At 38.6% G+C, this 14,265-nt stretch overlaps 1 protein-coding gene across 1 annotated transcript in view; it reads right to left on the bottom strand.

The window, feature by feature from the left end:
* Nucleotides 1–13,313, bottom strand: part of LOC124622279 (transaldolase) — a 42,370-nt gene extending 29,057 nt beyond the window's left edge. Inside the window, exons 1-2 of the mRNA XM_047147944.1 lie at nt 13,131–13,313; nt 7,170–7,293 (exon numbers count right to left, since the gene is read on the bottom strand). Coding sequence (XP_047003900.1) covers nt 7,170–7,293; nt 13,131–13,227 — 221 coding nt within the window. The 5' untranslated portion in view covers nt 13,228–13,313. The remainder of the gene's footprint in view (nt 1–7,169; nt 7,294–13,130) is intronic.
* Nucleotides 13,314–14,265: the final 952 nt, after the last annotated feature.

Here is a 14,265-nt window from a genome sequence, read left to right as displayed (position 1 = left end):
AGCTAATGCATCAGCATACACCGAAAGGAACCTAATTGGTATACAGTCTGGACCAGAAGACTTGCTGTTATGAAATGATTTAAGTTGCTCCACTACTCCGAGGATATTTTCTTCTACGTTACTCGTGATGGCAGCTGTTCTCGATTCGAATTCTGAAATATTTACTTCGTCTTCTTTTGTGAAGGCATTTTGGAAGGTTGTGTTTAGTAACTCTGCTTTAGCAGCACTGTCTTAGATGGTATCTCCATTGCTATCGTGCAGAGAAGGCATTGATTGTTTCTTGTCGCTAACATACTTCACATATGACCAGAATCTCTTTGGATTTTCTGCCAGGTTTCGAGGCAAAGTTTCGTTGTGGAAACTGTTATAAGCATCTCATATTGAAGTCCGCGCTAAATTTCGAGTTTCTGTGAAAGAGTGCCAGTCTTGGGGATTTTGTGTCTGTTTAAATTTGGTACGTTTGTTTCGTTGTTTCTGCAACAGTGTTCTAACCTGTTTTGTATAATGAGGAGGATCAGCTCCGTTGTTTGTTAATTTATTTGGTATAAATCTCTCAATTGCTGCAGATACTATTTCTTTGAATTTAAGCCACATCTGGTCTACACTTATATTATTAATTTGGAATGAGTGGAGATTGTCTCTTAGGAAGGCGTCAAGTGAATTTTTATCTGCTTTTTTTGAATAGGTATATTTTTCGCGGATTTGGGGATTACAATATTCAATCTTGCTACGACAGCCATGTGTTCACTAATCCCTGAATCGGTTTTGATGCTCGTTATTAACTCAGGATTATTTGTTTTTGAAGGTCAACGAAGGTCAAAAAGGTGGCATGAATGTCCATTTACAGAAGGTGTTCAAAGTTATGACCACTGGGATCAGTGCAGAGCTGCAATCTTCTTATCATGGATTCAGTGGTATTCTTTATCATATCAGCACTTATCAAATCACATGCTCTGGCAATTCTCTGTTGTATATTGTGCAAATAGTAAATATTCGCCAAATACAGCGTATCCATCTAACGTGCCATTGACATCTTAACACCATTCGAAAGTTTCGCAATATAACACTAATAGGAACGGTAAGACTAGTATCGTTGAATCAAGCGAATGTGAATGTGAATGATGTATTCCTTCGAAGAACAAGTCGATATGCTTCTCATTTGCCAACAAAATTCAGTGAGATACTTACAAGCTGAAAGATATCATCAACGTACTCACCTTACACATCATATATTTAAATATATGTAGGATAAATTGAGAACAACTGGATCTTAAACGCACCGTAAACATATCCAGCGAAGGAAAGTTACTAATGAGGGAATGGAAATTGGTAGTCTTGGCAATGTGATTCAAGATCCTGGTGTTAGTTTGCATCAAATCGCAAGGGAATCTGGCACAAGTCAGAGTATTGTTGTTCGTGTTCTGCATTACCATAAATATCATCCTTACCATATCAATCTCCACCAAGAATTAACTGGTACAGATTGCATGCGTCGCATAGAATTCTGCCGATGGGCTCTACTTCGGATTCAGAGGGATGACATTTGATTTTAGTTACTAATGAGGCTACATTCACGAACCATGGAAATACTAATCTGCAGAACGTGCATTATTGGGCAACCAAAAATCTATGCTGGCTGCAGCAAATTGCACACCAAACACTGGTCAGTGAATGCATGATGTGGGATTCTGGAGGACAGAATTATAGGCCCCTATTTCATTTAAGGAAATTTTAATGGTACGAAGTACACCACATTCCTGCAAGAAACATTAGGTCTGTTATTGGAAGAAATACCTTTAGGAACAAGGAACAGAATGTAGTGTCAACACGATGGGTGTCCGACAAGCTTTTGCTGATTGTCTCTGCAACTCATTTCTAGCAATTCCCAAATCGGATTGGATGCAAAGGGTATGTGTCGGGGCCAGCTCACTCGCTAGACTTGGTGCCTCTGGATTTTTTTTTGTGGGGATTCGTAGAAAACATTGTTTATAAAGAAGTTCTAACTACACCTGAAGGTATGCCAGAGAGAATTGTCAGAGCATGTGCTTCGATAAGTGCCAATGTGATAAGGAATACCACTCAATTCCTCATAAGAAGACTGCAAAACTGCCTTCATACCAATGGTCATCACATCGAACACTTTCTGTAAATGGACGTTCATGCCACCTTTGTGACTTTCGTTGACCTTCAAGACCTTACTGTTACACATAATTGGATTTGACTTGATAGCCGCTATTGGAAAATAAGTACCAAACTATAGTATCCCATTTAAAAAAAAAAACAAAGTTCACCTTCATATCTCTGACGCAACCACACCTAGCAACAAAACACCAAGTCATATTATAACCCCCGTCGTCCCATGCAACATTTGTCCCATAAACTTTTCAGCTTTTATCATAGTTTCATAGTAATTCGTGGTGGCAATAGTTAGTGACTCACCCTGTATACCACTGAATGCAAGTGCATAATTGTACCATTTTATGATGCTTATAAGATATGTCATAAACAGTGAGACATATGAAGACCTGCCACATCACCCACGACATTTAAATTCTTACTTTGTTGCTACTAACTCCATCCGCAACATTCCGCAGACGGTATCCACATATGCAGATGATTATGATGTCCCACACTCCAAGGAGCGTAGGGGGACGATGCGGGCCCCGCTGCGTTTCTCAACTAGTTGTTTATAAATGTGCATACCGGTAGTTTTGCCAGCAATTAAAAACAGATTACAGCTACATTAATCATGATTGTGGCAGTGGAAAGAGCAAGTAATTTCTTGTACGACAGAAGTGTCATACATTTCTACCCTAAGTAGTGAAGGCACAGACCTTGTGAAACATCATGGAGTACTGTTGCAAATTTTAGCAACTGTTTATAATTAATTTATGGGTGAACTACTGCACACAGAATTAAGCATGACAAATCAATTCTGTTTAGATTTTTGGAGTGCATCTAATAGCCCATTCAGATGAAAAATCACTGACAACACCTTTAACAGAGACAGTGAACAACAGCTCAGGCAGCATCAAATTCAGCAACCGCAAATCTGAAGGTGAATCCACCACAGAGTCAACATAGACCAATTATGCGAACAGCAGTTATGTCACAGCTGGCAGCCAGAGTATATAAGGATGTAACCATAACCCATTGCCAGTTATTCCATTTGACAGTAGCCAAGGACTGCTTGGTCAAAAGCTCTTTGCTTTTTAACCACTTGACGCAACCGGAAGCCTAAGCACATTTTATTCAATGTCACCACCACAACACTATTTTTGGAATATTTTATACTATTTATTTTTATGTGTGTCTGAAGATGTGGATAGTTGCTTCACAAGCCTGCAAAAAGCAAAATCCTGTAGATGCAATCACATCTGCTTCCTCAATAACATTTTATGCAACTGTAGGTTCTGTGTCCTGTGACACAAAATGGAGTGTCTCTTTGCTTTAAGGGAATGCTCTCTTCTACACTGTCAAAAAATATTTAGTGTAATTAACATCCTGTATCACTACTTCCCCACCCCACAGGTTTCTAGTTATCTAAGTTCCTGTTTTACTTCCTCCCTGTATGCTATTCAATTCAACTAGTCTTTTAAGCCATTTGACATCTAACAGAATTACAGCATCCTTCTTGGCTCTCTCTCTTTTTTTTTTTTTTTTTTTTTTCAGAATCTCTCATCAAACGTATTTAGGCAACCCTATGAAATGTGGAAATTATCATCAAATGTCACAAGAAGTGGACCCCACCAGCATAAAAGATGGCCGAGAGTAATGTGTTTTATGCAGAGAAACTGTAACAGTAGAATGGATCAGTCAGGAGAGCTCAACGAGTTCAAACAAGGACTAACTGGACCTCACCTGAGTAACATATCTATTAGAATCAGTTCAACCTTCTAAAGCTGCCTAAGTTGACTGTTGGTAATGTGACTGAAGTGGAAACTAAAAAGGAATGAAAACAATTAATGAAAACATGACAGACCTCATGTACCAACAGACGCAGACCAACAAGCATTGTGGAGGGTGGTTGTACAAAATCACATGAAATATGCAAAAGGAATCATTTGTTACTTCCAAATTTCCACCATAAGTTCTGCTAACACAAGGACTGTGCAGGGAGTTAAAATAAAAGGGTGCGGCCAATGGTTGAGCAGGTCCTTATGAATCACACTATTCCCTATGGCAATCCAATGGAAGTGTTTGGCTTCGGTGAATAGCTGGAGAAGGTTGCCTATCATCAGTATGGGGGCATTTTTCATGGTTATGGTGTGGCCGCTTCTTATGCTCCAGGAAATGCTAAATGTGGAAGGATATTAACATATTTTACAGCACTGTGTACTGCTTACAGTAGACGAACAGTTTGAGGACAATGGTTGTGTGAGCATGACAATGAACTGTGTCATAATGCAACATCTGTGAGGCACTGATTTGTGGACAATAACATTCCTGAAATGGATTGTCCAGCCTCGAGTCCTGACCTGTAGCCAATGGAACACCATCAGCATAAGTTAGAACATCAGCTTCACTCGACATCCCAATATCAAACATCACTATCTTCCCTGATTTTGGCCCTGAGAAGAATGGGCTGCCATTTCTCCAGAGACATTCAGGCACTTTACTGAAAGTGACCCCGGCAGAGTTAAAGCCATCATAAATGTGAAGGGTGGATACACCCCATACTGATGCCAGTCATAGATGCACAGATACTTTCGACTGAATAGTGTAGGCTACAACTGTCTCATCTTCACAATTAGAGCCTCACTTTTATCACCCTCCACTCTTCTAACTTTTGTCTTGTTTTCGTACAAATTACAGATAACCTTTTATCCCTGTGTTGTATCATGGCAATTTCTAGATTCTAAAGAGTATATCCTAGTCAGAAATGTTGTTTTCTGTATCTAAAAATGCTGTTAAGATAAGTTCATCTTTTCTCAATATATTTCCTAAGGAAAACCATATGGGCGGTACTGCTTTGGCTTTTCCAACAATTTTCCAAAAGCCAAATCGATCTTCTGCTAGGTCAGGTTCAACCAGTTTTTTCTCCAATTCCTCTAAATATTTTGTCAGTATTTTGCAACAATGACTTATTAAACTGGTGTTTTAGTAGTATTCAAACTTGTCAGCACCTGATTTCTTTGAAAGTGGAATCATTTCATACTTCTTTACATCAAGGATCTTCATTTGTCTCATATCCCGTATACCTGATGGAACACTTGTTTTTGTTGGTTCTTGTTAGGATCTATCATTTTCTACTCTTCTTCCACAATATTGCCTCTAAACCTGCAACACATCATGGGAAACAACTTTTGTTAGAGACAAAATTATTGCCTGCACTTCCTGGCAATGCTAGGTGCCCTATTGCACTGGTTATGCCCCTAAGAGGCAGCAGGGTGTAGACACTCCACAGCACTTGTATGCCTTTTGTTTTGCCCATAATTTCAACATGAAAGGGGATAAACCCAGCCAACTGAAGTAACAGATTTACTTCTGAACCATCTTTATTCACTTAAACACATCACTTACCATTTCTTTATTGAAAATCACTATAAAGTTACTGGGGAAGGTAGTATGCAGCACACCTACTTAGCAGACTGTGGTAGTTCAGTGAAATCTCAACATCCCAGGACCAGCAAATACCAAAGGGTAACTATCAGCATCACAGGGAAGCATAAAAAAAAAAGGGGGGGGGGGCAGAGTGGGGAATCTCTGTTCATACAGCTGCTTTCCCCCCCCCCCCCCCCTCCAAAAGCTTCCAAATGTCCTACATCTCCTATTCATAGTCAATCATGTTTACACATATCCGCAGTTCTACCCCTGCCTGCCCTGTTTTGCAATTTTGGTCCTTCCACTTATTTGATTTCCTGAATGTACGTATTTCTCTTTTCATTAATTAAATTCATTATTTCAGTTGCGTTCTGTTCATTGTAGGGCATGAGTGACCCGACCTTCCTCTTCAGTCTTCATCAACCTTTGCCTCTCTCTGCCCCGACAAAGAAGCTGTGGGTTTCAAAATTTAAGCTAGTATTACCACTTTCGTGTATGTCAGTAATACTAAATGTTTTGAATCTTTAAGATAAGTACTAGGCAGCTATTTTGTCTATTTATAAATTCAGTATCGAATGTGCTGTTATTCTTACCAGGACTTGTCATTTTGTCAAGTTTTTTCTCTGCTGCTTTCACTACATTGCTCAAAGCTCCCCACTTTACTGTATTTCTTTTGCTGACCATATTTACTAGATTATGAGAGAAGCTTTTTCCCCAAAGACATCACTCGGGGAATACTTTCAGGGTCCAGACTACAACGAATTTTGCATGACACTGTGAACCAGTGAATATTTCAATCTACTTTGCATTAAAATAGATGACTGTACAGTCTCTACACTGGACATTGAACATATTTACTTTCTAAAATATAACATTTAAGTTTGTGACTGAGTACAAACATACACAAAAAAGTTATTTTGCAAATTTTATTTGTGCATATTTATGAAACCAATTATTTGTTTAGGTCCCCCCCCCCCTACCTCTAGGCATGGTGTGAATGGTTTGTTTAAATGTTTAATTTAATTCAATTCCAGAGCTACCATTCTTAAATTAAATGTGGTAAATATTTCAAGTAATTGGCCGATAACATTAATAACTTAAACAGCCAGTGTAAGTAACAGAATTATTAGCATATAGACGTAAAATACTGTACACTTAACACCTGAATTTTCAGCAGCCAGCAAATTACAAGTGATGGTTGAAAATGATAACCATGTAGTTCGCAAAATTAATATGGTCTCTGAGGCCTGGAAATGTGGATTATTTAAAGTTCTGTGGAACTACTTATATATATTTAGCACAATGAAGAATTTAGAACACAAATCTAAATATTCTAATAATAGCAACAAAAAAGGAAAAGCAGGTCTCAATTGTTTCATACATGTAGATCTGCAAGGATATTACGACATTATGATCATAATCCTCAACAGCACGAGCACGTTTGAATCACGTGTAGATTATTTCTCTCCTTTCTCATATTAGTAATGCTGTCACCCTGAATGCTCACACTCAGGAGATTTGAAGCCTGATTACTACATCTGAGGTCAAACAGTCAGTCTTTCACATTCTTATCTCTAGGTCATGCTATCATTATGCAACATTGCTTGCAAGGTCAAATAGCTTACCCGCCAGCCTTCTTTCCATATTCCACTGCCTTTTCTATTAGGTGCTTATACTGTGGCATGTTGGCCGCCGAAAGCATCAAAGAGGGATTTGTTGTAGCATCTGTTGGTTTATACTGCTTCATGGCTGTAAATGAGATTTACTGAATAATACCATCAATTAGCATTAAATTTACATCATAATAAGTGTTTGGAAAACTACAAAATAGAAATAATAAATCAAAATACTTAAAACAAGAAATTTATGTGAGGAAGCAGAGAAAGGGACACTAAATAACACGAGTACCAGGAAAGGATCCAGGGGTTTGAAATCTGGACCACAAACACTAACACCAAAAGGAATTTCATTTTCTTAACTTATAGTAGCAAGAAAATGAACATCAATAACAAATAATAGCATGACAATAGTTGTTTCCACCATGTCGAGTAGACTTGCACCAATGCAAACAAAAAAGCTAAGTCATCCTTCTCTTGTCAACCTGAAAATATATACATGCACAATAACTATCTTAGATTTTATCCAAACCTGTGATAAATAAACCACAATCCTGTCAACTATAAAAGCACTGCAGCAGGCAATGGCAGAAAATATAGCCATTAAAGGAAAATTGTGATGAATACTTACTGAAGCTCCTTCCTGTGTAACTAGGACATATTGTTTTCTTTGTTAACTTATACTTATGTCCAAACAACAAACTGCCTGGTTATTGGTTTAATTGCAGATTATTTTTTCTTCATAAAATGCATATGCACCACAAGCATTATTAATGTTGCAAAACTTTGATTATCCGAGTGTCTCCAAGTGCAGTTACATTTTCACAAAATTGCACATCAGTGTTGTAAAAGACATCCAATGACTAATCTACCACATAATACATATACAAATGCAGAGACATCTAGAAATTACCATACAATACTTTCCACCTCCAGATGCACCTGGCTGTTTAGCACGTTACTTTCCTGTAAAGGTCAAATTTGTAGCAAGGTCCACTCTGGCACTTTTCATCTAAATATTCTCACAAAATCAGAAGAAGAGGCTGGAAAGGAACAAAGAAAAACTGCTCATCTTACATTAAGCTTGGTTAGCAAAGCTTTTACATACTCTCTCTATAACTTCCGCAGCATAAGTAACTTAGTAATCCAATACTTGGAAATTCAGTCCCTCTTCCCCCCCCCCCCCCCCTTTCACAAATTCAACTAACTTCTGCACCTACATCAAACCTCTGAAGCGCACAGAGGGCACTTACCATTACACATCAAATTACAGGTTCTATCCATTCCATTGCTGTATGGAGCATGGGAAGAACGAGTGCTTATACTTTGATTAAAATAGCTTAGTGACTGAAGTTTCACCAAGTGGAAGGGACCACCCATTTCTCTTTTGTAAGTACCACCTGCACACTGTTGTCTATCTCAAAGCTACATGTAAATTTTTGTTGAGTGGGGCTGGTTGCATGTCAGCACCACTGCCCCCCTACCACTGCAATATGTCCATCACACAGTTATTTGATTCAGGTTGTATAAACATCTGTGCTTGCTGTAATTAGACCTAGACTAATCTTGCCCTTATTGGAATGGTTAATAGGGGGATATACTATATTAGTTAATGCCTCACTCAGTTCTGGTTCCCTATATTTTGAAGTAGGTTGATAGTTTTTGCCCACCTGCCAGTCGATTCATTTTGGCATTTCCATGAAAGATAAAGGTCAGAAACACTAAATGAAGCCTCTTTTTCACCTGTTTGGATGTGCTATTCTTCAGTTAATATGTACACATAGACATACAACTTGCAGTAGAAAAGGAGCCAGGAATGTAGCTCTTCCTGAAAGAGTAACTCTCGACTTGTATGACAATGTTGGCAAATGGTATATTCCTGTAGCAACTGGAAGTGAAATCTCAATCTACAATGGAGTTTATCGTCCTGACAGAAAAAAAGTGTATCAACACTGAAGTACGATCACTTCAGATTTCTACACAGTGAAACTGTGCCTCTACACCAAAGATACACAGAACATAGCCTACATACACCATTCATTCTTGTAATTATTTTTGATTAAAATTACTACTCATTTAAATAAATGGCCTCAAGGCAAAATTCAACTTTGTGGGGACATTACATTTTTTTAAAGTGTAAATTTAATTTATCCAACCCATATGAAGTCAGACAATTTCGTCCAGGGGACACACACACACACACACACACACACACACACACACACACACACACACACACACACACACACCACCATGTGGATTCAATCCGGGGCCGGTGCGCCTACCCAAGTCCACGAAGCAGCGCATTAGCGCTCTTGGCTAACCTAAATTGGATAAATAGTATTTCTACAAAAATACATTTGTGTAACTGTATTTGCTAAATAGAAAGAATATTTGTGAAACATACAATGAGTATTTGTGAAATAAATGTCAATGTTTTTAACATTTTTTTTTTTTTTTTTCAGCCGTTACCCAAGTCCAAGCGAGGGGTTTGCGGCTCGTGGTACCATCATGTCCGTACACCCCTGCTCTACATTGACCAAAATGCTTAACTCTATCACCACCCATTTCTTACATTCCAAGTCATTACAGATGTGATTTTGTTCCTTGATGGATTAGGTCACTACCTCAGCAGCTTAGCAAAAATAATGTTATGGCTAATGAACATCCTATGTTCATAACAGATAGATTAATCTCTTGCTAGAAGAAGGTGCAACATAATGTTGCCTGCAAATAGGAAAAGGCAGTACAACAAACAGATAAACTTATGCAAAAGACAAAGGAATCATTTAAATGCAAATTAGATGAAAAGAAATGAAAACAACAAAGAGTGACATTGCCTCAGTGATAATTGAGCGCTGGGTAACATAAGAGGTGTTAAAGTTCTGGGCTTCTTCACCACCAGTAAATTAACTTAGGTAGGGCACGTTGTACATAGGTATATAGTACAGCACCTACTGAGGAGCCTAAAAAACCATTTGAACAGAGCAGTAGTTACTAACAATAATGTCGTATTTCATAGTTGCACGAGCTATGGAGCCATTCTGCAGGAGACAGTTGCATGCTGTCATTAAGGAAGAAAGTAGTGAGCATCATTACACCTACTTAAAAAAAGTCATTGTAAACCCATCTTTGTGCTAATTTCCTCCATTCAAAAGAAACTGAAGGCATCAAATTCACCATCACAGCATTCTGAATAAAGATAGTATAAACAGGTTAATATGTTTAATGACCAAAACAAGATAGGTTGTTGATGGTGGCCATGAAAACACTAAGCCTACAAACAGAATACTCTTTGTACATAACTGATTATTTTCCACCACCCCCTCCCCCTGCCTCAATTTACAGATGTAGAACAATGCCTGCACGACTTGCAAGTCAATGTCATTACAGCAGTAACAACACTGATACCTTACTTTCTTACTTTACATGTTGTTATTATGTTTATTTTATTGCTGTATTATTATTGTAGTTTAATGTAATCCTGACAGTGCATCCAGAAGTGTTACATTAAAAATGTAGCAATGGTAACAAGTTGTGAGAATCCAGTGCAGTATCTCTTCCGCACTAAATATCAGCCAGGAGTGCCTCACAAACAGGGCACTAGCAAGTGAGGCACTATTAAGTGAGGCACTAGCAAACAACATCTTTAAGGTGGCAGGGTACCGACTGCAAGGAGGCTGAAGAGGAGATTAGTATTGACAGCAAGGTCACTAGACACCAAGCACAACCTCAAATTTTGGAGGGATGGAGAGCGAAAGAAGCCTTTCCCTTTTGAAGAAACAATCCCCGAATTTGCCTGAAGCGACTTAGGGGAAGTCATGGAAAACCTGTATCAGGATGACTGGCCATGGGTACAGACTGCAAGGAGCAAGTACCTTGATTAGTACCCCAGTCTTGCTTACGATTCTGATCTGTCAGAAGGTGCAGGTTCAGGAAGTAAAGACCAGACGTTCACTCTTAGATTAATAGTGGAAAAGTGTTATAAGTACAGTATGATGGTGCATCAGCTGTGTGTGGATTTTAAAGCATCTTACGACAGTGTCAACAGGAAGAGTCTTTTTTTTTTTTTTTAAGGCATTACAGGAGCTAGGGATACCAGTAAAGCTAATGAGATTCATGAATATGACCCTAAGCAACATCAACTGCAAAACAGAAGCTAATGGCAACATTTTCCTGATATTTCAAGGACTTAAGCAAGGAGATTCTGTATTACCAGCTTTATTTAACTTGGCTCTGGGAGCTGTCGTGCAAAAATTACCAAGCAAAACAGGTAGTACTATTTACAACAGGAAAACTCTGAACATGGCATTTTCTGATGACAGCCATGCTTAGGAGAAACAGCAGAGAATATCAGCTGGAAAATCATATAGTTTTGGAATGCAAAGTGGCTGTCCTTGGTCATAAGAAAGGAAAACATAAGTTGCTAAAGGAATCTCATTAAATAACACTAAAGAAAGAGAAAAATCATAGTTGTTTATAGTGTTATTAGTTACATAAGGGAGGGGGAGGGGGATATAATGCACAAGGTAAAAAGGCTCAATTTATTCCGTTAGAAATATTGTTTGGTGTGTTTGTATGTAGGCCTATATATTTTTCATAGCAAATACATGTCAATATTGTTAAATTTTATTTTATTTCTCACATGCAAAATACACACACACACACACACACACACACACACACACACACACACACACACACACTTTCTCTCTCTCTCTCTCTCTCTCTCTCTCTCTCTCTCTACCACACAAAACTGATCAAGAAAGTATGTTATGAAGTTTGCTTTGACAATTAATAAACTTTATCACTGTTAGTTCCTCAATTTTTGTATCACAGATAGTAATTCAAGGCACTTGAATGATTAAACCAGTTTAAGTGTGTTGGAGCAATGGGTAAAGATAAAAGCAAGAACAGCTGCAGGTAACAGGTACTATTACAGCTCCCTTAACAAGTAGCTATCTTCCAGCATTTCAAGACAGCTGAAGATGACAGTTTATGAAGATTATAAAACCAACTATTAAGTATGGGTCCAAAATGTGGACAGTAACAACAGGTCAGAAATGCCTTGGAAACATGGTAACAGAAAGTACTGTGCAAGACATATATGGGTAGTATACGAAAATGGTACTTGGAGAATTAGGACCCATGCAGAACTATATGAATTCTACACAAATCCATCAATCACCACAGATGTAATGGCACAAAGGCAGCAATGGTTTGGACTTGTGCAGAGACTGGAGTGCTGAAGAAGGTGCTAACTGTAACACCAGAGGGTAACCACTCAATGGAGAGACCAAAACTGTGCTGGCTGGATGATGTAGAAACAGAACTGAGACAGCTAGAAGAAAGGAGAAGGGTGACTGAGTCGAGAGAGTGCTGGAGGAGACAGAAGGTTGACGAGGCCAGTGCCCATCTTGGGCTGTAGCATCAGAAAAGAAGGATGGCTGGCTCACTCACTCAAACATACGAGTTTGTCAAATTATGAATGTTTACGATATAGTAGGTATATGTTGGAACTTCTTGAGTAATTTCAATAACTGATTTCTCGAATTTCTTCCGAAAAATTTAGAATGAGGATTGTTTGTGACATTGATTGGCGACTAGAGCCGAACACAAGTAATTCATTGAACATCGGAAAGTATCCCTCAAAATATCCGAGGTGTGGCGTTCGATCCAATTCCCGTATCGCGCAATATATCACTTCACGCAACCTAGTTATAAAATGTACTTTCACTGGCGCGCCCAGGTATTTCGAAAGACAGCATGACCGCAGGAACCTGCTGGCGCCCTCAGGGCATTAGTGTACTTTTCCTTCTGCTACAAACGAAAAAAAATGTTGTAAATTTCTTCATAGTCTAAAATGTAGAAAAGTTTTCAGTATCACTTAAGTGTTCGCTCAACGCAAAAGAACAGAGTCATTCAAAGTGCATTTGAATAACATGACATGCAGTATTGCAACTGAATTACCTTCAAAATCACCAGTGTCAGCAACCACAGTTGTATATTTCTTCAGCTGTGCCAGTGAACTTGCCATCTTCGCTTTCTTTGCTTGCGGTTCTGACATTTTCCCCAAATACCGGCACTTAAATATTACGAACTTCTCACCAACGCCACCTCGGTGGATAGCAACAAGTAGGGGAACGGCAAGGTAGTGGGGATATCATAAATCATGACAGCGATAACGCCCCTGCGAGCTATCGATATTCGAAACAATATAAGACGTTTGGTATCCAGTAAATACAAAGACTTGTTAATTATTACTAACTCTTTTCACGCTTCTATGATGTATCGTACAAAAGATCCATCCAACAGAGTGTATTGCACCCAGATTCTATTTGCACAGTTTCTCCAGACACTGTTAATTAACTAGCTCGATTTGAAGATCGATTCACACTTGAGAGAATAAAGTGGAAACTTAAAATATTTCACAATGCATTTCAGACGGCGGTATTACAGGCCGTCAACGATGTCGGACGTCAACGTCAAAATTTCTCACAGTAATCTCTAGGGAGTGTCTCCCGACAGTACGCACTTGGCTGTTTTGACGTTTGGCTGCCGGAAGTCAAGTGACTTGGCTGCGAGGACGGTTTTCATGCAGTTGCAACCGTGAAGACAGAAGGAATTAGTTAAGCTTGAAGTAATTTCTATCTTATGTTTTAGTCCTTCATGTTCAATAAACAGAATAGTATAAAAGTTCCGCAGTAGGCCCATATTGAAATTTACGTAATTGATATATGTGCGTACAGATACGCCGAAATATTCAGTCGATTAGTGTCGGTTTTTTTTCTGTGGATCTTAGTTGTTGTAACGAAATGTGCGTTAAATATGGAAAATAAATGTGGTTAAAAACTTAACACAAGGCTATACTGCTCGTAAGTTTGCTACCTCGGTTTATTTCGCATTCACATGTAGGGGGACCAAACCGAGGAATATGAAGTATTTTTAATATTTTGGACGACGAAAAGCGGCTTTTAAGTAGCCATAGTATAGTTCCAGCCCTGTTGAGAACCTGCATAAGGAATGCTGTATGGTGAAAAAAGATCATGGCTACACCTGAACAGTCATTAGCTTCCAGCAAAACAAAAAAAACTTCCGTAAACAT

Source organism: Schistocerca americana, chromosome 7 (assembly GCF_021461395.2).
Source record: "Schistocerca americana isolate TAMUIC-IGC-003095 chromosome 7, iqSchAmer2.1, whole genome shotgun sequence".
NCBI classification, from domain to species: Eukaryota; Metazoa; Arthropoda; class Insecta; order Orthoptera; family Acrididae; genus Schistocerca; species Schistocerca americana.
Note: the sequence above shows the minus strand (reverse complement) of the source record. Positions and strands in the feature narration are given on the sequence as shown.